Source organism: Pholis gunnellus (assembly GCF_910591455.1).
Source record: "Pholis gunnellus genome assembly, chromosome: 3".
NCBI lineage: Eukaryota > Metazoa > Chordata > Actinopteri > Perciformes > Pholidae > Pholis > Pholis gunnellus.
This window is the reverse complement of record NC_136529.1, coordinates 17,933,309-17,958,350: the sequence shown is the minus strand read 5'-3', so window position 1 is coordinate 17,958,350 and position 25,042 is coordinate 17,933,309. Positions and strand designations below refer to the sequence as shown.

Sequence of the window (25,042 nt, the reverse complement as noted above, 5' to 3'; positions counted from 1 at the left end):
ATGTAACTCTGAGGGCACTTGATGTCTGTAAATAACACACACGTTTGCCAGCAATCTAAGAACACTGATCTTTTTACTGCATGCATCCAACCCTTAACCCCAACCATGCTAAATGTATAACAAAAGGAAGAGGCTGTAGTGTTTTGAATATTTGAGTGAGTGCATAACTTGGAGAGTCTTTGTGTTATAGAAACCGTCTACAAGAAGAACATGTTTGAACCGCTACTCATTTGAAAAATGAAGGTGTTAAAACAGCCAGAAACCAGATAGGAGGGTGCCTTATATTAATATGATGACCCCTCACATTATTGATTAAAGTGATGACCCCTGACATTATTATGGTTACCCCTAAAATTAAAATGATGACCCCTCAGATCATTTTAAATCAAATTTGTGAAGAATTAAAGACTAAATGTCACCATGAAGGTGCCCCTCATAGCAAACGCGACACTATGACGTCCGAGAACCAGCCGCAAAAGAGCTGCAGCAATTTGCTTAATGGAAAAGTGAACTAAACAACTGAATCAAAAATGTCTCCTGCAACATAATGCAGTGTGTGTTTTATACTCAGATTTAACCATGGTCTGTTGCTTCCTTCACTTCCGCCCTGGAAATGATTCTCTTTTCTGAGTTTGTCAGTGTGTGTTGCGCACCTGCTGCTTGAACACTCCACTGCTTCCTCTGTTGTTCTTCCACGCTCACACTCACAGTAACACATTTGATGTTACAGCTCTTCATGCCATCTGTCCATTTTGCAGTTTTAACCAACCATCTTTTTGTCTTTGTTTCTCTCTTTGTTTTTGTTTGTATCTTTTGTCATTTCGCACGTCCATCGCCTTTCTTCATCTCTCCCTGCCCCATGACGTCCCCCTTCAGATTGCCATCCGCTTTCTCCAGCATCCCGATATGTAGTCAGCAGCACAAGCAGAGCGTGATTCCGTCCTTTGTGAACTGTTTTTCCTCTTAAACAGGTAATTGCACATTGCATTTGTCTATATGTATCAGTCTCAGTGCCCAAAGTGCTTCTATGCTACACAGTGGAAATATGCCCAGGCATTCAGTGATTGTGAAGCTATACCCCGACTTAACACAGTTGACAATCCTGACTTAAATGACCCTTGTATGCTGTAACTAAATCATGAGTGTCTGATGTAATTCTTACAGATATTGGGTGGAAACAGGAACGTTTTTTTAATATCTAAAACACTAATTGACCCATCAGAATACCAGTCCTGAGTGTTTGAAAATGATCTGACTGTCCAGTCTGTCTGTCTGCATGTCCGAATGTGTGTTCTGTCGCTAAGGGATACAGCTGTTTGTGTGTGCGTGTGTGAGACCAAAGAGGAAGGGGTAAGGACACCATACTTGCCATGCCAGTCATGTCACATAATCCTACCAACTATACCCGGTGAGTGTGTAACGCCGTGCTTTCAGGAATATTGATACTTTAGGTCTATTTACACGTCCTGAAAGGCGACAGATGCTGTAAGGTGGCAATACACGTGCACACTTACCTTTTATATGCATGTCCCCCTCTAACCCCCGACTGCCCACAAACACACACATGCAGAGATGCGTGCAGATACATACACAAAACACCAAATGCTCAGGGGAACAGGGTGTTCCTGAAAAGGAGAACAGAGAGCAGAGGGGGTTATTTTAGTCATTAGAGCAGGCAGACAGATAGCTTAATGCGGAAAGGGTGTGTATGTGTGTGTGTGTGTGTTTGTGTGAGTGCGCATGTGCAGTGATGGAAAAGCTGTAAAAGTGCACAGTCCAGTGTTACATTTGGAACCTGTGTGATCTTCACAGGAAGTTGGACTAAAGCCTTTGACAACCTGAAACTTAGTATCAAAGTATCAAAAGTGATTGTCAATGGTTACACAAAGGCTACAAAATGACTTGAACAACGTCGTTAACGCTGTCATGACTGAGGTTCTTGAACAGTGTTTTTGTAAAGTGTTTGTGTCTCGGAGCAGGGCCTGGCCAGGTTAAACTCCGTTTGTGAAAGACATGTCAAGAGATATGCAAGCATTGCGTGTCCTTGGGGGATTTCTTTCTACTTTTACTTGCCGTGCCGGATTGCTGTGATCATAATACAGGCATGAAATGTATTTTTATGTCTGCACTTGTCAATATGTCAGTAGATTGTCTTTGAATTTTATGCAGCAGCTGTGGCCTCGTGTTCGTGTGGATGCACACAGGATTCGTTGTGAGAGAGCACCTGAGTGTCTGTGTGCATATTCACATCCCACATTCAAATGCTCAATAGGCTGTCGTAAAGGCCTTTCTTGGCATGGCACAGTCAATTCTAAAAATACACACTCCACAAATTAACACCATGTCTTTGAGCACAGGTGCCATGGCCCCACACTGCCCCACAACTGTGTGTGTACTTGGTGTGTTTTATGTCTGTGAATGTGTATGAGCGTGACAATTTGCCCCTGTATAGGAAGGAACTAAATCTGTGCACCGCATGTTTAATGTATTCCATGTTTCCATTGTGAGCTTTTTGTTGGCACGTATGTTTGTGACTAATCTGTGGCACAATCCAGAGTGGACCTCTGACCCGGGCTTCCTCCGCTCTACATCCTCCCACTGGCTGTTTGAAGTGAAAGGCGCTGTGACATCACAGCACTGGACACACAATGGCCGTTGTGTGCTCTTACTGCGTCACAGACGCCTGCATACCCCAGTGGATGCCAGGCAATGGGAAGGCCCATGTGGGGGATCATGCTGCCTGGTAGCAGTGTGTCACTATATGATATCAGGAAGTGATATCCCGTCAGTGTGTATGTGTTAAAGGACGTATGTACTTATATTATGTGTCACGGCTTAGTCACAGTTGAAGGCTATATGAAATGCATATAGCTTTATTACTGTTGGAAAGTTAGGTAGTGTTATGTAAACATGGTGTCAGAATAACTTTCCCTCTGCAGAGCTGGGTTTTTCCCTTTATGGCTTTGGGTTTAGCATGTAAAGCTACAGGTATTCATTGTTATGCTGGGCATTATGTTTACGGGTTGTCCATCCGGTCTGTTCACGTGAACAAGATATCTCAGAAATGCCTTGTTTAGCACAAACCTCCACTTGCACTCAAAGTTGAGCTGATTAGAATTTGGTGGTCAAGGGTCACTGTGACCTCACACAAAACGATTTTTGGCCTCAACTCAAGAATTCCTATGCTCTTTATGACAATTTTACTCAATCACAAACTTGCCTTAAGAGTTTGGCAGTCTGTACAGCCTACATTTGTATCCTGAGACCCTTGAGAGTGCACGTCTTCTTCTGGCTGGCATTCCTACCTTGCCGATTGAGTTTGGAGATGTAATCACCCCATTTGTCAGACTCTATAAATACACTGTGCAGCATTTCACCACTGTGTGCATCACACTTGTTCGTCAGTGTAAGTAGGAACCTTGAAAGAGACAACTACTACGACTATTACGAGAGGGCCTGTCGCTGAAGCTCCAGATGTTAGCAGCTGGTACAAAAGTTGTTTCAACATCAGCAGTAGTTGTGAGTGTTATAGGAAACTCCAATCTGTGAATATTGGATTTCAGTCCGTTTTGGCAGTTTAGAGCTACTGGTGTGGAGTCGGCCTGTCCTCGAGTCCAAGTTCTGGTACATGTTTGTGTTGGAGTGTTTCAATGTGCATCTCTGCATGGGTGTGTGTTTTTCATGTGGGACATCCAATGGGCACAAAGCGGGCAGTGTGTGCCCCCTCGGGTGCTGAAATGTACACTTCGGACAACAGGCGGCTTCAGTCCTCAATAGGAGCTGCCCTTCTTATTGTACCTCACGCACAATGAGCTTTTCTCTCGCTCTCTCTCTCTCTGTCTTTCTCTCTGTGTCTTTCGCTCTTTATGACCATATACAGACAGCATTTCTAATGAGAGACAGGAGGAATCAGATTATGATTGGTTGTTTAGACCCTGATCCCTGTCACTGCTCTTTTGTGTGTAGTTGTCTCACAACACGTTAGCATCAGCAGAGACATTAGTAAGCAGTAGAAACTTGCCCCTTTTAAAAGGTTTTATTACACCTGTGTGAGTCTAGACGAGCTTAGTCAGTCATGGGTCCAGGGGATGAACACAAGTCATTGCAGAAGGGGAACTGTCACTCCTGGGACTCCCCACTGAGTGTGTGCATGTATACATATTTGTGAGTGTGTATGCGTGAGAGAAAAGAGGAGGAGGTGTTGTAAGGGGTTTGTGGGTGTTCCCCATCATCCTTCTGCTCACATGATCACCCAAGAACAACAAGACCACATGACTGCCATATGACCTCTCCAGCGTTATCGAGGAAGTACCTCGCAATTTATTTTTTTGGAGGAACAGAGTTGGGGGAGGCCAGTCAGAGTTACTTCGAACTTAACGTCATCCCAGTGTCCTCTTTCAAACATGAGATTTCATATGAAATCTTATTGGATAAAGTCAAACCTACACAGAGAGTGGACAGATGTTACCCTGGAGATATGCTCTGTTTTGCTCTAATTGCACAACGGGGCCATTGCAATATGTGTAATTTATTATTTTATTGTTATTTCTCTGTTTCTGTAAATGTGTCCTTAACCACTTGATTATTTAGCACAGTTTCAATTCAACTGTGTTTCCCTTTCCCTACTTGATTCAAGACATGAAATCCAGAAAACAAATTGCAAATTTGCACAGTAGTGGGATTTGTTACAGTTATAGTTTGTAAAGAAAAGATGGAGTAAGATGGATTTGCAAAAGACCGTATGAAAATAGAGTTATGGGATATGTTATTTCTGGAAAGGGTCTTAAATCCAACTCATATTGACAAAGATACAATTAATACATATAGCTATTTAGATACATTGATCTTTGAATGGTTTATTCTTAGCTTAATTATTATTTCATTTGGTATATTATCTGATATCATTTTTGAAATGTACACTGTATTTTTTGCTGATTTGATGAATAATGTGTCGAAACATTGCGAAATATTGCAACGCCTAGACATGGAAAGCCGTATGGTCAGACGTCGCATGAGTACCCTGCACATCCTTTAAATAGCCTGATTTATTGTCGCGGCAGTTATTCGGGGCCTCATGCAGAAAGAGACACTACAGCAGTGTGTGCTTTAAGGCATATACTGTATAGAGCCATTGCATAGGTAAATAGGATTAGGAGTCGGAAAACCTGCCTTTGAGCCACTTGTCAAAAGATGACTGGGTGCTTTTGATTCAATTCAGTAGGAACATAGAGGTCATGTGAGTGGAAGACAGCTGATTGATCCCAGCGATGGACCAAGTCAATTGTTTCGCTAGTGGAAAAGTACAAGGTCCCAGAACTTACAGGTGTCTGTAAAAAGAGCCTTCACTGATGATGATGGTTTGCTGTCTTACCCAGAGTTAGATGAGAATCAGTGTCTCCTCTGTGCAGACAACAATAAGCCCAGGATGTACTTAGCCTAGCTTGAATGGACATAGTAGTGTCATCGTTAGCTTGAACCGAGGTTATCTGTTGTAATCATTTTCTTTAAATGAGGAAGATGATGCTCAAATCACAGGTGATGATCAATTTCACAAGACAAGTATAATGTAAAGAGAATCTAACCACAAAGACACGGCTCACATGTAAAACAAAAAAAAAAGTGTATCACAACATTGCACACATCCCCTTCTCCTATCCCTTGTCGCTAATGCAACCATAACAATGCACACTGGATCAGGTCAGTTGACCTGCAGCATCCACTCTTGATGGCTACTCTACTTGTTTGGGAATCCCTGAAGACCATATTTGTTTCCCTTTCTTTCCTCTGACTCAGCTCTCACTTCACTCTCCCTTCCTTTCTCCTCCACAGCTTCCTCTACCCCCTCGGGCTGGACTGCGGTGCATTAACGTCGGCTCGCCCTCCCCTGCCCCCTCGCCCCCCAGCAATGGCCTCGCGCATTGGGCTGCGGATGCAGGTACAATACAACCAACCCTCCACCATCCAATATGCAGCACATACAAGCCTTTAATTAGCTTTGAATATCAAAATCTGTTTTTAGCGTCGTTTGATCGAGTGGACCCTGGAGAGGAAGGTATTCTGGTCAATGTCAGAGCTTTGTGGGTCTGCCATTGATACTGATAAATTTAGCCGCGCTATTTGGCCCTTGCATATTGTAATATATTTACTGTACATCATTTTCTTACAGGGTGATTTAATAAATGTGTGAGTCACCAGTTGTGCTCTTCTAGCAGCTCTTCGTGTCCACTCTTGAAAAAGCAGGGAGGCAGAGAAAAGCCAAAAGTAACCTTTGCCGTCACAGGCAGCTTATACGTAGGTCCCAATGCTTTAATGAGCATTCCTGTGATACGTGTTGTGTTGTGTGTCCAGCTGATGCGAGACCAGCTGCAGCAAGAGGAGCAGCGTGAGAGGCAGCAGATACAGCAGCATCAGCAGCAGAATGCAGCCCTGCAATACATGCAGCATTGCATGGCTGGGCCACCTGCACCCACGCCAGCCATTAGCACCCCACAGCATAGCCAAAGCATGCAGGTCCCCGTGGAGGTTCTTAAGGTCAGTCGAGCTGCAACAAACTATTATTTTCATTATCAGTTGATGTCCGTATTTGACTTGTTTTGATTTTTTACCAAATCAATTGCTCAATAAGCCAATAGAATTTCAGAAACGTGTGGAAAATGTCCCATTACAATTTCACAGAGTTCACGGTGACAACTTTTGTCTTTGTTTCTCAAAAAGTGAAATATATTGAATTTACAATGATATGAAAACAAATACTCACCTTTTGAGAAGCTGGAACCAGTGAATGTTTGGCATTTTTGATTGATGAATGACTTCAAAAAATGTTAAAAAGAAAACTTTTTTTAATGTTGATGATACACTAATCACTTAATTGAACTATTGTTTCAAGTTAGGGTGTGAATGGTTGGAAAAGCCATATTGAGAATGAAGTATGTAGAAGTTTTTGAACAGGAAAATACAAATAATGGGTATTTGATTCAGAATCCCCTCCCTCCTTCTACAAACTCTTCTCTCAGACTCGGTCTGGACCACCATGCAGCCGGTTGTAATAAAATAATGAGCGTAGTAAAATCTAATTTCCAATTTCATGCAAACGCACTGCAAATACAAAACAGATCTCATTGAGGGGATTGGCTGAAGAGAGAGAACATGTTGGTTAAGGGGGGTTTCAGAAGGACCGGGGGCTGTGGCACTTCCATTAATCCACTCACATGCTGCTGAGCTGCAGGGCGCAGCGGAGGTGGTCAGGACTTCACTGGGCATTGTGGCCTCTCACGAGGCAGCACTGCCACACAGGGGAAAATCAGGGACAGATTTTTAAAAAAACGCAGAGCGAGAAAAATGCGGTGGATCAGCAAACAGGTAGGGAGACAGAAGGGGGAGGAAGACGGGCAGATAAGATATGTTGGACTTGTTTTGCGATAGGACAGACAGGAGCGATGTAGATAGTCTGAGTCAGACAGGGACTGATGAGGCTGAAGTGACATTTTGCCTGATTCCAAGGATGCTTGTTTGAGTCCTTATCTTTGATGGTGTGTGTGTGTGTATGTGTGGGTTTGCGTCATACTCCATTATGTGTGTGTGTGACTTTATGGTATTTTGAAATCTTTTGTATGCACAGATAACTGGAGCAATTTGCTGCATCGACACTTTACTCTGTGCATGTGTGCATGTGTGCGTGTGTGTGTGTGTGTGGAATAGTGTTTATGAAATCTCAGTCTTTACAGTTGTCTGTGTCTTTCATTTCATTTTGTTGAGAATGTGTTCTGTCTGTCCATCAGCCTGTCAGAGCTTCTGTGATTCTCTGGACTTCATGTGTGCTGACAGCGCTGGGCCAAATAGGTCAAATAGTTACGACTGAATAGTTGTTACTCTGGCTTAAAATGCCTCCGGGTCTCGTGAGCCAATCACCAGTGTGTCAATATGTGCTGTAAAGAAAGAAACGCACACAAATTAGCATTAAGGTGTAAAAACATGTTTTTTTTTAAAGAGTTTCTGGTTCATTTGATATAATCCTGCTGTTGGTTATAAAACAGAGGGGGGTTTGGACGACTGAGGGGTTGAGTCTTTTTCAGTTGTAATGGGGAGCAGGCCTGCTCTCTACTGAGCTTTACTCTTTGATGTGAAGGAATGAGGCCAGCCCATTGCTTTATGTAGCCACACCAGAGGATTTAGTGGCTTTACTCCTGTAGGCTTTACTAGTGACTTAATGCTGCAATGTCCTCGTGCCATCAGTGTTATGGGACAGGGATAATGAGGTGTGCATCTGAAGCACATACTCGGTGTGCTGTGTGTTTAAATGTTAGTGTTAAACCATGCTGAGTTTATATAACACACTAACTATTTATGTATTAATGCGATTCTGATGATCCGATGACAAGTGTTACTGTTTCTTTGTTTTTATTGTGGCGCTTGACCCGTTACAAAATATGCGCAAATCTATGGGTGTACTTTATTTCCTATTATTTATTTATTTTATTTGTAAGGGACAAGTACAGAGAAGTAAAAGTGGACTTCATTGGCAAAATGAAATATTTGCAGTGAAAATGCCAATATGGGCACATAAAGCTGTTGTCTTACACTCACAGATGCATCACTTTAAGAGAATCCAAGTGTATCTTTACCATTTGAATATTTATTTTTCTGCAAATATATTAAAAGCCATTTTGGTCATTTTTGACTATTTAGATTATAGATTATTGTTTAGTAATAATCCTTGTGTTTAAAGAGTTGTCAGTCAGTTTGGGAGTAACAGCAGCTTTCAACTCTTGTGTTTATATTTGGATCACATATTGTGTCTCTAAACAACATTAAATTATTTACTTACTTACTTACTATAAATCTTGTATATACTGTTTCCTCCAAAGTGTAGTCAAAATGAATCATTAATCAACTGTGGAAAATAAAAATTGGATCAATGTGGATCAATGTGCAAAATGAATAATGGAATAAGAATGTATCACAACCTGTTACTGTCCATCCCTAATACAGGTACAGACCCACCTCGAGAATCCTACAGACTACCACATCCGTCAGTCTCGGAGGCAACAGGTGAAAGAATTCCTGTCCACCACCTTTGCCACCAAACAGGTACCTTTCTGGATGCTTTTACTCTGTGTGCTGTATCTGTTTGTGCCTGTTTGTCTCTCATTAGATCCGCTCCATTTAAAAAGCCGTCTCTGTGTTTTTGTCTGGTTTCTCCAACAATCCACACAGTATTGCAGTACATTTATCTAAGCCAGTACTGAGTCATTAACACCATCATCACCCTCTCTCTGTCTCTCTCTCTGTCTCTCTGTCTCTCTCTCTCTGTCTCTCCCTCTCTGTCTCTGTAGACGATCCATGCAGTAGCAGGGCTGGTGCCGCCCTCTCCTCCCACAAACATGGGACCTACAGGGGGCTCAGCTTCTGCCCCCCCACCCCTTCGCTCCCCACACATGCGCACCGAGCAGCTCATGTCTGGAAACAGCGCCCCCAACAGCCCCATGGCCATGCTCAACATCAGCTCCAGCCACGAAACAGAGGTAGACGGCCGCAAGTGTGGGCAGTAGCATACACACTAATTCCTTGTCATGTTATAAAGCAAGGTTTATAAGAACCAGATTGAACAAATATCCCAACAATATGACTTAATTGCATTTCTATATAAAATTACGAGGATTGAATATAGCCCCCAAAGTGACATTATCTCCGCATTTTATGGCAGCATCATAATGATTTAATAGGTCTTTGGTAGGCTGGCGCAGCATTTGTGAAAGCATCGGTGTTAATGTGTCGTGCAGTTGGTGTGTGGATGAATGTGTTGGTTAACTAGCAATAACTGAGACAGGCTATCATTGGAATTTAAACGCTCCATTATGGCTTTGCAACAGTAATTACAGCTTAACAAGTGACAGGGGAACAACAGAATGTAGGACCCTTTGAACCTGTTAGACTTTGACCCACTCTCTTCTTTTAGTCTCCGAGAGGAAAAAAAGTCTTAGTAGTTAGCTTCCGTGACATGATAGTTATCTTTTAAAGTCTTCTCTTGAGTGAGACATGCACCTAGAGGCCTCCATGCCAGCAGGTTTCAGGAGCTTTATAATATTGTAGTGACAGTCTTCTTTGTGTGGTATTTGCATGGAAACGCACATTAGTTGCAGTCTTTGTCTTAAAATTATCCATGAAAGGTCTTTAAAATTGTTATAATCATACAAGTGACACCCCAGGGTTTTTCTTCCAGATGGATGAGGTCATTGATGACATCATCAGCATGCAGTCCAATTACGACGATATTCAGGCATACATTGACCCTATCCAGATGCCAAACACAGTAAGTAGAACCAACCCACCAACAAAGTGTGATTTCAGGACTCCTTTGTTTTTCTGCTTCTACCTCTAAACATCTGATGTACTTTGGACTCCTTTTTTTTTGTTACATATTTTAGATTATCACCAAACATTTCCTACGTGTTTCAGGAAGGTTTTTTTATTTTTGGAAGGGGGGGGGGGGGTCCTTATTTGAATGGAAGGTTTAATAATACAGGATGTCATATCATGCACAGATTGAAAAATCCTTTGAGACATATTTGTGAATTTTGGCTGTACAAAGAAAATTGGCACAACTTGACAAGGATACTTTTTGGCATCTTATCTTGGAACAAAAACAACATGCAAGTAAAATCTTTATAAAATTGTTTTCCAATAGCAAGAGATGATTTTAGTGTTGGGTAAAATTCTGTCTTTTGAGTGATATCTTGAATTGGAGTCATTGACCTTATTTCAGATCATAATTAAATTATTGCAAATGGTTAACTGTAATAAACTCACAATATATGGATGTGCCATGAATGCATCACCTCTAGAATTCTATAATGTTGAACAGTATTCACATAATATGTGGTCCTCTGAAACCCTCGTCCACTTTAGGTTATGGGCCTAGTCTTCCCTAATTTAGTCATAGGGTTGGATATGTCGAGTCATCAAGATTTTGGCTTTTCAGTATAGTTTCTGAAATCACTATTTTCGGATTCTGTCTTTCACTGTCTCCCCTTCCTTTAATTGTTCTATACGTTCTTAGTTTGTGTTGCTGTTATCAGGGATGGTGATGATGTTGTTGCAGTTGTTATTCCTGGTGAAACACAATGAGCATTACAAATGTTTCATGTTGCAAGGCAGCCATTGAAATTTAGCTTTAAACCGGCTTTCTTTGTTGTCAGTCTTTTTCTGCATGTCCCCATATGTCCTAAACTCAAACTCACATACACACATGAAAACGTGTATAATTGACTTAAGCACTAAACATTCCATCCTTAATCCACGATGGACGTAGTTAAGAACTGTAGGGAAGACATGTCAGACGAGGACTGTACAGTGCTGTGTCTGAGGGAAAATTAACAATTAAACTGCCAGCAGTTAGAGTTCAACTTGTTTACAAGATGTTTGGAGGAAGATAGGGAGGTGGAGAAGTAGAGGGGGAGGAAAAGAAGGGAGGAGGGAAAGGGGGATGAGGGCAATTTGTGCAAGGGGAAAACAGGCTGAAAGTCCAGTTAGGGGAAAGTTCACTCTTGTTTGGTGGAGAGCGGAGGTAGAAGAAAGACAGGATCGGTGTTGCCGAGGTCAGTCTCTCAGGACAGGGGTGGCAGTGCCAGAGACAGCTGCGTGTGCGTGCGCCGGTGCCTGAGAGAGAAAAAAAGAAACGCCACTGGCCTAGTGAGGGAAGGAGAAGAGGATGAAGGAGATGAATAAGACATATGCCATTGTGGAAGTTTTTGAAGGAGAACAGATTCAGCTGGTAAGGCACTGAAGCGCTGTTGTTTGTCAGACTGTTTAGCATGACTTTGGTTACTGTTGCAGTTTAGCTTTCATTCTGTGTGAACCACAGGATGCTGTGGACAGCTCTAACTCCCAGCCTCGGGTCCCTGATTATAAAATGAGCCACAGCAGGGGCGGCGGGATGGGGGAGGTTTTAGGTTTTATTTTTGTGTTTGTGCATGTGATGGACGGTTCTGCAAGACTCAAAACGATCAGAATCAAAACGATCAGAATTATTGCATTTTTGAGTTGATATTGAGCGTCATGTTGGGGTTCACCATGCAACTAGAATATAAATATTAGCACTTTCAACTAGTGCAGGCTCAGCTCATTGTGTGTGGTTGTCTATCCGACTCACTGCTTTACAGCTGTGTGTGTGTGTGTGTTTGTGTGTGTGTGTGAGAGAGAGAGAGGGAAACTCCAAAAAAACTCCTAGTTTTAACTGATAATATGTCCTTTGTGGTTGATGGCTTTAATCAATGTGACTGTGTCTGCATGCGTTTATGTGTGTGTCTGACATTACACTAATTGATTAGATTAGGCGAATGATCAACCCTGAGGATGATCAGTGTGTGTGTGTGTGTGTGTGTGTGTGTGTGTGTGTGTGTGTGTAAAGCCAGCACAATAAAGCAACTGAGAGAGAAACTCAAAGCTCAGATAAATATGTTAATGGTGCTGCATCAGAACATACTACACATGATGTGTACAGTTTTTTTTGTGTTAAAATACACTGGAACCAAAACTCAGAGCCTTATTCCTAACTGACAAACCAGTGAGAAAAAAATTACCTGCTAATCCTGATGGGGATTAAAGCAGCAAACTCCATGGAATTCTTGGAATCTCAAAGCTAAGTAAAAGCTGGGAATGCCACTGAATACCAGGCACAAGTGAACAGTTCGGATCTTAAGTGTGTGTGAGTGTGTATGGATGGTTAAACTGAGCCATACTGTGTCCCAGTCAAACTTGCTTGTTCAATTGAGTTCGATGTATTATTGTTGCAGTGTTGCATTGTGAGAGTTAGGCTGCCTGGCCTGGATATGGAAGGTCAGTGCAGAAGCATATAGAGGAGGCTGGGAGTAAAAGTTTATTTGTAACAGTTTTTTTTCTGCAGAAAACATGAAGTAACCTTAATAAGGTGGGGCATTATGATCAGATTTTATTTGGGTTGTTGTCACTTATAATGATTCACAGTTTTGTTTTTAATACTAACAGTAGAAAGCAGTTATTATGTCAGTTTTTTCCCCAACTGTAGAGTGTAGTTGAATGTCACAGTCTAGGTAGGCCCACCACAGTTTCATAATGAACCAGAAATATTGAACTATTGAACTATTCAATTGTTGGGTTCTGAGACCCGTCTTAAAAACAGGGACCCCAAAATAGTTTACCATACTTTTTTGCTGTGTCAACACCATTTATATCGATACGACCAATATGTTTATGGTTAAATTGTTTACTAGAGCACAACATTGTACAAGTGCACAACGTTCTGCATAGCTCCAGCCTCTTAATTTTGCTCTCAAAGTGCAGAGAATTGATGCATATAACTTTAAAATGTACAAAAGACCCTGTAGACCCTGTAGACCCTGTAGACCCCTGCGAACATTGCCCCGGTCCCCCCTACAGGATGTGCGTCCACCCATCACAGTCTCCAACATCCTGTGGGAAACACTGATGAAGATCAACGAAACACTTTTAAGATGTGATTTATATATATCTTAACAGCTTAACATGCAAATACAGTTGGCAAAAGTGTAAACCACAACAAAATAATTTCCTCCTCACTAGTGAAGATTATACTTCATCTCCACACTCTTTTGTGAGATATTTAACAAAGCGTATCATTTACATACAGAAGTGAACCTGAGGAAGTGTGTGTGTGTGTGTGTTTATATATGTTTGAACTCACATTTCACAGTAGCCAACAGATAAGGTATCTTTTCCTTCAATTTCTTTATCTTTCAGGCCTCATTAGCGGTGTCACATTTGCCCTCAATTCAGGGCATACGATACGATTTGTAACAAGGCATCAAAAGTCCATCGCAGTCAAACTATACAGTGCAATTAAATGGAAATCACGTCTCTTTAGGAGTCCAAACAACATTAAATCACATCTTTTATACAATGTCTAAAGTGCAAGAGTCGAGACCCCACTCCACAAGTGTGGGTTCAGGAGCTGGAGAAGGCAGAGGAGAGAATCAAGCTATAAAGAGAGAGAGATAAGGCAGAGGAGGATGATAGTCAATCATTACTGTGTGTTTGGCAGGCTACTCTTAGGTGTGATATTATTGCATTATCTTCTGCTATCTGTTCTTTACAGCACACTAAACACGAACACTGCCTTTTATGAAGATACTTACCAAGGTGTAGGGAGCTGTAAATGTGTAATCTAGGAAACAGATAAATAATCTAGATTTAACCCCAGTGTGACCTGAGTTTGATTCAGCATTACTTTCCGTTTTAATGCCTTTTTTTTAATCATTTTATTAAGTTCAACATTCAGTTTAAATTGTGGACTTTGAAAGAGGCATCGATGCCATTGTGCTGTGCGAGCCTTGATTTTCACTTTACTCCTTGATCAAGTGAGTGCTTTTGAGTAGCTTCATTCACCTGTTTATGGACAACAAAGCATTGCATCGAGGTGTCCATCAGTGCTTTCTCACTCTACTTGCTCCTTCATTCTGCACGGTGGAAGTGATTATTTTAAAGTAAATTTCATGTGTAGATTGTTGGTTTTCTAAATGTGTATATTTGTTTGCTCCCCAGCTCCCCCTGTCTAGCAGTCACCTGGATGTGTACACAGGTCCGGGCATGAAGGGTCCAGCCATTGCTATGACCAGCAACTCCTGTCCTGCCACCCTGACCGTCAAACGAGAACTGACAGGTGCGAAAGATGTGAAGTTGTACACTTTGTAAACTACTAAGATCAATAAAAGACTGTTTGTCATTGAGTGAATGTAAAACATTTGCTTCCCTTGTCCTGTAATATATGTTGCAGCGTTTGATGACACCATTGATGAACTGTTTCTGTTGAGAAATGGCACAGTCTCAGCCATTAGCTAATCACTTTTTGTTATTGCAAAGATACAGAAGCCCGTGCCATGGCCAAGGAGAGACAGAAAAAAGACAACCACAATCTGAGTAAGTCTTTCCCTCAGCATGCTCTTTACTACGGAAGCCCTACACGATCAGGATTCAAACCCTTTTTATATGCACACGTTTATTTTGTTATCACAGGAAAACAAAAGCTCATTTACTCTTATTACTTAAAATGTTTGGGTCAAATCAGACAACAGTAAATGTGTTTGAACGACTCAGATCGAGCTGACGGTGATGGACTTGGTGAAGTTAGCAGAGGAATACACATCCAGTTTTCAAAATAAGGTGTTAAGAAGGGTATTTACAAAATAAAGATATGGAAATAATATTTTGTTTGCTTGTGATAATGAGTTAACTGTCAAAGCTTGTTTTCTCGAGGTAACGATATTAAAGCTTTTTTAATCATGTTTTTAATCATGTATCATTACCCAAATGATATACCTCCTTTTCTACTTTCTCACCAGCAGTACTGCACATTCCCTTAGAAACAAATGCATGTTTACACACCGGCACCCGCCATAGTCTGTCTCTTGCAAAAAAACAGTTTTTTATAGCCTTGCACTGATTTAGCTGACATAGTGCAACTAGTGGGTGGATGGTTAACCTGGCCATTTCTGCTGTCCTGGCACTTAAGTGTGTGTGTGTGTGTGTGTGTGTGTGTGTGTGTGTGTGTGTGTGTGTGTGTGTGTGTGTGTGTGTGTGTGCACACCTAAATGTTTGTCCTCATATGCATCACAGTGCAGCCTTGTGTCATGTTTACTGTTTGTATGGATGCTGTATATATTTAATAATTCCCTTTTTTACTTCGAAAGGCCACCATCTTCCTTGAACAAGTTCTTTTTTTCGCCGCCTTTCATGCCTTTGATTTCTTATATTTCAATAGTTGAAAGGAGGAGGAGATTCAACATCAATGATCGTATCAAAGAGTTGGGCACCATGATCCCCAAAACCAATGACCTGTGAGTTGCTTTTATAACATTGTATTTTCAGTGCAGATTCAGTTTGTTACTGCCTGTTACTTATCTATGGAATGGCCTGTGTATACTTTACTGTGTGCATAGTGATTTGCGCTGGAACAAAGGCACTATACTGCGGGCGTCTGTAGAATACATCAAACGCATGCAGAAGGACGCATATAGATCCAGAGAGGTGGAAAATAACTTCAAAAGGATGGAGATGGCCAATAAACAACTGATGCTACGCATCCAGGTAACACCCACACACACGTGCAGAGAAACACGATCACAGCAAATACATTGAGACTGACGATGTTGCCCTCTGACTACAGGAGTTGGAGATGCAGGCTCGTATACATGGCCTGCCCAGCACCTCTCCCTCTGCCCTGAACCCGAGTGACCCGATGGGTTCTTATATAAAACAAGAGACCAGCCCAGAGGAGAACCTCTCTCACACCATGGCACAAGCCCACCACCAGCCCCAGCACCTACCCCAGAACCAGGCTCATCCCCAGGCCCAGCAGCACCACTTCCTCCAGCAGACCCACCTCCATCACCAGGGCCAGGTTCAGCAACAGCCCAGACAGCTGCCACAGCTCCCCCAACACCTGCAGCAGCCCCAGCCACCCATCCAGTACCCAGCTGTAGGCAGCTCCCAGCCCTTTGACTTTACCCAGTCGCTTGACTTGTGTGATGGGATACCCGGCTTCTCAGACGGCATGTCGGGGCTAGGCGACCTGGGCGGACTGGACGTCCAGGGGAGGAGAGGCGAGCTGAGCTTCCTGATGATGGACGAGCCCTTGTCCCCTATGGGAGGAGACCCGCTGCTCTCAGCGATGTCGCCTGATGCCTCGGTGGACTCCAGCCGCAGATCCAGCTTCAGCATAGAGGACGGAGACATACAGTAGACACATGCATACAAACACACACATTCAGTCACACGAACGCAGGCACAAGCGCAGGCAGAGGTTTCAGAAAGGTTGCAGTGAAAATGTAAAACAACATCAAAGAGTGACGGTACGTTGGCACAATACTTTTGCAGCGCATACAGCAGAAAGGAAACAGCAACCAGACGTGACATCATTCACCCAGCACACATGAATACACATACTATACCCATCACATTATTTGAACACACACCAATGACACTCAATGACACTCATTTGTAGTACAATTACTTAACGGCACAAGCAAAAGGAGGTACACAACCATCGTGCAGTTTAAAAATATTCTGTATAGTGCACACACACACACACACACACACACTCACACACACAAGTGCATGTGAGATAAACTGAGCAGCTTGAAACTTTGCCCAACAGAGCATTTACAAGGGGTGAAACAATACTGCCAGCTCAGGAGTTATATTGCACACTTGGCCTTGTTTCCATAAAGGTGGCTCTGAATCATAATTGAACAAGGGACAAAACCAGCAGTTAATTAGATTTAAGTTATCAGATACAAGGACAACCAAGTGCATTGTCTCACTTGATAGAGGTTATTTTCTCCTTACATCAACCTCTTTTAGTAACCATAAATGATTGAATGAACGATAGTGAATAAAATGGAAACAGCTTCATGGTCCTGCATGCATAATTTATCTTAAGGGGATGCAGTCCGGTCACATTGTTCTCTTCTTCAATCTGTTATTCTAGTGTCGGCTTTTGCCTCTAGCACCAGCTGTTTGGTGTTCGATGTTCCAAAACAGATCTGTGATAGCCTGCTAAGCCAAAGTGTGTTCTTCAAACGCCCACATTTTAGGAAACATTTTAAAACTCACTGGAGGAGGCAGATAATCCAGCTGTCAGCAAAGCCCCTTTTAATTTATTGCGTCTACCCCACTTCTGGCTGTCATTGTTGTCTTCTCACAAACACACACTGCTGTCCCCCAGTTCCCACACCTTTTAACACTTGACACAGTCATGACCTTTACTGTGGAGAGAATAGAGAAAACATTTGGATGGTCTTCAGAATACAGCGTGTCGTCCTCAACTGTGAGGTGTCAAAATACTCAGGTACTGTAACAGAATACACAAGCCGGATCATTTTTAAGCAGTAGCAGATGTTAACCTGAACCATGTCCGGCTCATAGCCTCTATCAATGTGCCTTTTCATTTTTGCAGCTGCAGCTCCTCAAAGGCATGTTTTTTTTTTTTATAGGTTGGAGATCACCGCCAGTATTTTAGTTTTAGTATCAACTTCAATTAGGCCTGTTGATGCTTTAGGGTTTGCTTCTGTACCATCTATACCAGCGTTGTTGCAGGAGATAAACATTGCATTTTTCCCTCACTAATTGTCTTTGTAGGAACCAGCTTGCTTGCGAGGCCCGGGTGAACGAAATGAAAGTTGACAGGGTTTAATCCTGGAGAGAGAAAAAGATATAGTTTGTCTCAGCTGACAGCCGAAGTTGTGTCATCTCCACTGTTAAAAACACGACATCAGCACACACTTGCATGCATTCACACTCTCACTCGGTTCCCAAGCAGGCATGCATTAAACGTGCAGATGCTCACCCAGTAGTTTGCAAATATGCGTTATAGTGTTCACATACATACAATAAATACAGTGCAGCCTTGAGGCTGTTTTCAAATCAGCATGTTAACAAGTCTCCTGTGCTTCAGTCTCTTCCCCCGACGAGTCGACTGAAGCTGCCGGCTGCAGAGGTAAAACTCAGGTCCGCTTTTCAAACTGCCACCTAAAGGGAATCTGTTATCCCACTGGCTGCAGCTGTCGCGGTGATGGTTAGGGAGGGCTGAGGTGGACCTGAGTTGTGTCTCTGCTGTGGTAGACCCGGGGCTTGGCTTTGATTTGATATAGCTTATGATCAGTACTGATTTAAAAGGTAGAAAAGAAACTTTGATGGTGATTTTTCTTTTTTGATTAAAAGAAGTGTTTGTTTTCTTTATTTGTTTGTTGTATATTTTATCTCTCAAAGCACTGGAAACTATATCATTATTTCGACTTTGTACATGGAAGAATATGGAATACAATTTATTTCAGATGTTATATGCCACTAAGCCACTTAAATGTATTTTATTTGTATTTGTTGTTTTAGTTCTTTTATAATTTTATTCCAAAACTACCCTTTCTTCTGAGAGCCATTTTCAGTAAGCACACTGTAAAGGCACACAAGCCACCAATGTTTTATTGAGGATTGGGGAGCCATTTATAAACTTCCAGAACTGACTTTAAAGAGATGAAGAGATTATGTACATTTACGATGCCATTTTTATATAATTGGGTTTTTATTTTTCTCTCTATTTTAACTTTGAATTTTGGAGCCAGACAGAAACTTGATTATTTGATTTGATGAATTAAAATTGCTCATTTTATGAATGTAAGCTTTACCAGTGGTTCTGGTCAGACTGAAGCAGGTCGCCATGCTCCCGTCCTTCCTGACTTTGGTTTCCATGGAAACTAGAAGATGACTGACTTTAAATAAACTCTGAGCCGAGGAGTTATGGTCGCCTTGGCGTGGAATCACTGACTCTGCATCGATCACTGTCTTTCTGCCAGAGTTGTGCCTTTTCCCTTTCAGCCACAGTTTGACTTTTGTTGTACTTTCACCCAGCCAACACTCCAAAGAGCTGCTCAGGCCTCCTCTACTCTTCCACTAGAGGGCGCTCTGCAGAGCAAACTACACAGGGAAAAGTGGTTCTGATTTTACTGAGAATATAAAATGTTTTACCAGAATCCATTCTCTGACTTTTTGTGTTTCTTATTGATGCGACTTAAGAAGTGTGTGTGTGCGTGTGTGTGCGCGCGTGCGCTCTCTTATATCGATATATTGTCACATTGAGGGGGCTCAACTTCCATTTGGGGACAAATGTCTGGCTAAAGTCTCCCTCCTCTCAAACAGGCTTTTCTTGTTGCCTGAGCTTCACTGTGCAGAATGATGAGTGGAATGAAATGAAAAGAAGGTTTGACACGGGAAGGCCGTTTTCACATTCATCTCCTGGAGGAGGAACGTTTCTCTGTGCTCACCTTAGATCTCAGTTTAACATGTGTAAGTACAAGCATGATTTTGCGATATCAGAATTAGTTTGGATGCCAAAAAGCACGAGACGTGTCTGCCTCTTATTTAACCATTACATTTTAGGTTTACAACTAGTTGAGGTTGGTGTAAGTTATTGCAATGTCCTCCTAAAGTAAAGGGAAGACAAGTTTGGAAATGTGGTGCAGAAATACACATGTATCTAAATAAATTGCAATGCCCCTTAAGCATTTAAAATAAAACCAAATATAAATGAAATAATATATCTTATTGGGTGGCTATTCTGAGAGATAGATTTTGTTACAACACAGTTCAAATGTTGGGAGTGTAATTAAAGACTAGATGTTGTCAAATGTCCATGTCCTGTTCATTAGTCAAAATGTAAGATAGTGAAATTAAGTGAATATTTTCTGGGCATATATTGTTTATGTTAGTGTTTGTCTCATGTCATTTTTTGACATATATAGTAGACAACAGATTAATTACAGTTGTTACATGATATGTCCACCAGAGAGCACCAGAGATCCATAATGTAGAGCACGCTCCCCGTGTCTCAAACTGTTTGATATCGCTGTCCCAGAAGTCACAGAAAAGACTGAGCTGCCGTGCTTTTTACCTCTTTTAATTACTTCTTAAAAATCCAACCTTAATTTGAGCTTGTTCACAAATGGCGAGCAAAGTTGAATAATGCACGGTGCTTTTTGTGGCGAAAACAGCAGCAAAGCCTCTTTTTTTTTTGCCCCGTCTCCCCTGCCATTTCATAAAATCCCAGCATAGCAGGACAGCATTCCCGGTGCAGTTCTAACAAAGAGAAACATAAAGCTTTTGACAAATTACATTTATTGGTACCAATTTGCTCATATCACCCTATTTTCTTGGAGGTGGTGCCCTTAACATTTCACCTGCTTTCTTTTTTTTGGCCTCTTTTTTTTCCTCTTTTGCAGCTCTTTCGTACATCTCCTGGTGTATTAGTCCAGGGCTGCTTCTGGATGATCCATAAAACCATTTAACAGCCTTTCTTAAGTTAAATCGGAGTAATCTTATTCTCCATACACACACACATGCACACACACACACACACACACACACTGACTGATGCTGCTGAGCATGTTTAAGTGTAGTGGTGGTGTCTGCAGCCCATCCACAGGCCCATTCTCCCGAGTCTTTATGATGCTAATGTACTCCCCAGTCTAATAAATCCCTGTAGAGCTGCAAAGAGTAGATCTTATGGCTCACTCCGATCGCCACCTTTTCGCCCATCTCCTCCCCCCCTCCCCCGCCAACACACATACACACACTGCTATTAACGCAGCAGAAGTGCCTGCCTTGCACTTCCACAGACACTTGGGTGGCTGTTTAGTCAGGGGGAGAGGAGATGGGTTGAGACAAATCAAACATGAAGGTGCAATTTGAAAAATGTTGAAATGGGAACGCAGAGTTCGGCCCTGGCGTAGTGTGCTGGTTGTGGCGTGAGAGGACACACACTGAGAAACACTCATCACCTCTTTTCATGAAGGTTGGGCCTCTTGAAGTGGGTTTGGCACAGCACCTTGAGCTCCAGCGTGCCCTCCAGAGGGGTGAGGAAGAGGGAGAAGTAAAATAATCACTGCGGTTTCTCTCTTCTGTGTTCAACAAGGAGCTCCATTCAGAGATGAGGATGGATCCTCCATCAGAGCGAGGAGAACTGACGCTTCATTCTCTCCTCCAACCAATCTTCCTTTTCATCCTGTCTCCTCCTCACCTCAACGTCTCCCTCTACCTGCCCCCACTACACTCTCTCCCTCCATAGTCTTCTTCTGGCCGTTGGGCTCGGTTTGTGTGTGCGCATGCGCATGCCTGTGTGTGTGTGTGTGTGTGTGTGTGTCCTCCCTCCCTCCCAGGGGAGCAGTGTGTCACTCAGCTTGAAGCCCACGGAAGAGAGGTGAAAGGGGGCTGATTGAGCTAATTTAGCCCCTGGATGTGAGAGCAGGAAAGGCCTCACCCTCTGCTAATAGACAGACATCAAAATGGAGATGAGGGGGGGTGCAAGAAGGGAAAGAAGAGAGGAGGGAGGTAGGACTATAAAACTGAGACGACTTTTTGATGGATTTATCTCTTTTTGTCCGAGGGGATGTGGAGGAAACTTTTATGAACGCTGAGTGACATTGTGAAGTTGGTAAAGGTTTATGTGTGTTGCCTTGAATTAAAACCTGCTGATATTACTTATTGATCCGTCCTCCTCCATTAAGATACCGTGAATCACAGTCTGCTTTATGATCTCTTCTGCTCAGGCCACACACCGTACATTCTCCCTGACAGGCAGACTGGAAGTCACACCAAAAATACTGGCTTTTACCACACGGATGGAGATTGGAGACACTTTTTATAGTTTTTGCAGGCATACATACTCCTGTAAGACCCGATGGCCCACTATCAAAAAGCCTCGAATGAAGATGGCACCATGACACAACATTGATTTCAGCTCCATAATTCATCAGCACTGGAGATTGAAGCTTTTTCTAAAGTTTTGGAGGCACCTCTGAAACTCTTAATTCCTCCAATCTATTTCCAAAGTGATTTAGTTGTTTCCGTTATTCTACGCAGTGTATGTTGACGGCCTTCCACTTCAGAAGTATTCCGATTTTTATCCGTATTGGATTTCAGTTGAGTGTGAATAAGGGTTGAATAAAGGCAGCAAGGCATCGTAAAAGTGGCTTTGTCTCTTTGAAAGGTCAAAACTGAGAGTTCACAAACACCCTTCACACAGTCAAGGCGACCACTCCTTCCTTTCTCTTTACCTTAGTCTCTCACTAACTAACTCGGTCTTAAAAACTCTGTCTCCACACACCCCGTGTCCCTCTTCATTCCCACCTCTCCTGCCCCTCTTTATTCTGCCGCACCTTTGTCCATCTTCCTCTACATATTTAATACTCCTTTCTGACTCCCTTCAACCCCTCGTGCCACTATTCCTGAAAGAAAGGTATCTCAAATTGGCTGGAGAGATGAATAATGTCCCCGCCATTAACTGTGGCGTGGAAGAATCAGTCTTTTCATGTGTGTGGAGGTAAAGAGATGAGTTGCAGGAGAGGTGAGAACTGGGTGATGGTATGAGTCTTTGTCGTTCATTCTAACTTTTATCTTTTAACTTTCCTCTGCAGCAGATGAAGAAGCAGAAGAGAGATGAGGAGTGACTTGTATGGAGATTTCCTGGATGTGGCCTTCACAGAGTAAGATAGTTGCTGAGAAAGGTGTGTGGTGGTGAGCTGAGTCACTGATCGCACATGCACACACTGCAGCAAGTTCACTTTAAAATCTAAAATGAGTCTTTGACTTTTTGTTCTTTTGAAACAAGTGTAAAAAAAAGTACATTTTGCAAAAGCTATAATTTCGATTTTCCCCCAACATCATGAAAAATAAATTAGAAGTCATTTTATCGTCGCTTCTTTATTGATGGAATTACATTTTGTACCAAAATTAAGTCCATGTATCCTGGATTCTTACAGTAATTTCTCCTCATATGCTGTAGAAGAGTCTTTCCATCTAGATGGCCAGTAGGGGGAGTTAGTGGTCCACAACACAGTTAAAGCAGAAGCCCAACAAGGCCTGACTGACATTTCTTAACACTGAAAATTAATATGTTGTTTGAATTGCAGTGAATGTCATCCACTGACAGAAAGAGCATCTGGTGCAACCTCTGTAAAATTAAGACATGGTGTCTTCTCTAAATTCCACCGGCAGGCTGCCCGGGAACATAATGGGCAAACTGTTGTTCGGCTGTTTGAATGATCAAAGATGGAACACAAATACCTTAACATCTCGTATTTTTATGGGTTGGTTGGAGGGGTGTTAAATTAAGCTTATCTGTATTATGATAAATAATACGTCTGACATAGAATTTGTCACATTTTGAAGGTTAACTACTCCATCCTTTCCTCTGGCAGCTGATGGAGTGGCTATGAGAGTGATGAATCCCGCATCATGTCTTCATTGCAGGTTTTTTTTTTCAGAACTGAGAATTTATCTTGAGCGGGACCTCAAATGATGGACAATATCATCGTCCTTGACAAGCAAAAAAACCATGAAGATTACTGACTAACTGATGGTCTGGCGCACAGGATTCATTCAAACCTAAGCTCCTGACATCTATTTGTTCTTTTGCTGTGTTTGTTTCTCTATCAGCCAATCCATCCACCCAGCCATCCACTCATCCATTCATCCATCCATCTTGCAAATCCTCTTCCATTTCGTTTGGTGTTGTTGTGAGTGAGAAGCTGTTTCACTGAACTTAAAATCTGAAGGTCGCAAAGATTTGACATTTTTTTTCATAACTCCCTGAAAAGCAGCATAGATTATACAGCCCACAGCTGTTATCACATTTATGCCCTTCTTCAAGCTTCTTTTTACTCTCATCCTCTCTTCTCCTGCCTTTCAGAGACCTGAAGATAACGGCACGCCACATGACGCCATTGTCCTCCCTCTCTCTCTCTCTCTCTCTCTCTCGTAGGTGGAGATTTAAAGTTTTGTTTTAAAACTGCCACCGTTACAATCCTGCTTAACACCCCCCCTCTTGTCTCCCCTCTTCCTCCTGAGTATACTACCTAACCCCTCTGAACTTCAGTCAGAGTTACTGAAGACCCTGAGTACACTGGGGAGTCAGCTACACCGCTGAGAAAGAGACAGAGATAGACAGAGACTTAGCTGCCTGCTATTCTACCACTCTCTCCGGTAATAAGAAAAGTTTCTGTTCTTTTCTGTGTTACAGCAGGGAGATAAAACTAGGGATCACTAGCACGCACCTTTGTGCACACCCACCTACATATGCTCAGCAACACACTCACATGCATGATCTTGGAAAGGCACACAAAGCAAAGCATGAATCTCAAGACACAAAATGGAGGAACAGTATAGAGAAAAACTTGCACCCTGACACACAAGCTTCACCCTCGCATGTGAAGCTTTCTGACTCTTTTGCACAAACTCGTACGGACAAAGAGAAGCAAAAGACGGGAGAAGGGAAAAAGAAACAAGTTTAGTCTGTAAGCGGCTCGAAAACCTGATTCGAATTAGAGGGCGATTTCCACAAAGGTCAATGTATTCAGCTGATATCCTAAGAGGGAGGAAATTTAATACCCCTCTTTGGTTGAATTAATTAATTATAATATTAGGCTAGCTCTAGGGGCCCTTTTCTTCAGTGATTAAGTGAGCACATATCTTTAAAAGACTGTGT

General features: G+C 42.3%; 1 protein-coding gene across 3 annotated transcripts in view; it reads left to right on the top strand.

Moving 5' to 3' along the window:
- tfeb (transcription factor EB) overlaps positions 1–19,535 on the top strand; it is a 29,831-nt gene extending 10,296 nt beyond the window's left edge. For 2 of the 3 annotated variants that reach the window (XM_079186489.1, XM_079186490.1), the window contains exons 2-11: positions 5,830–5,935; positions 6,349–6,531; positions 8,989–9,087; positions 9,333–9,521; positions 10,220–10,309; positions 14,554–14,671; positions 14,878–14,928; positions 15,770–15,845; positions 15,948–16,095; positions 16,175–19,535. In XM_079186489.1, coding sequence (XP_079042615.1) covers positions 5,906–5,935; positions 6,349–6,531; positions 8,989–9,087; positions 9,333–9,521; positions 10,220–10,309; positions 14,554–14,671; positions 14,878–14,928; positions 15,770–15,845; positions 15,948–16,095; positions 16,175–16,750 — 1,560 coding nt within the window. In that variant the 5' untranslated portion in view covers positions 5,830–5,905 and the 3' untranslated portion in view covers positions 16,751–19,535. Of the gene's footprint in view, positions 1–876; positions 972–5,829; positions 5,936–6,348; positions 6,532–8,988; positions 9,088–9,332; positions 9,522–10,219; positions 10,310–14,553; positions 14,672–14,877; positions 14,929–15,769; positions 15,846–15,947; positions 16,096–16,174 lie in introns of all 3 variants that reach the window. The other variant, XM_079186491.1, reaches the window with a different exon arrangement.
- Positions 19,536–25,042: the final 5,507 nt, after the last annotated feature.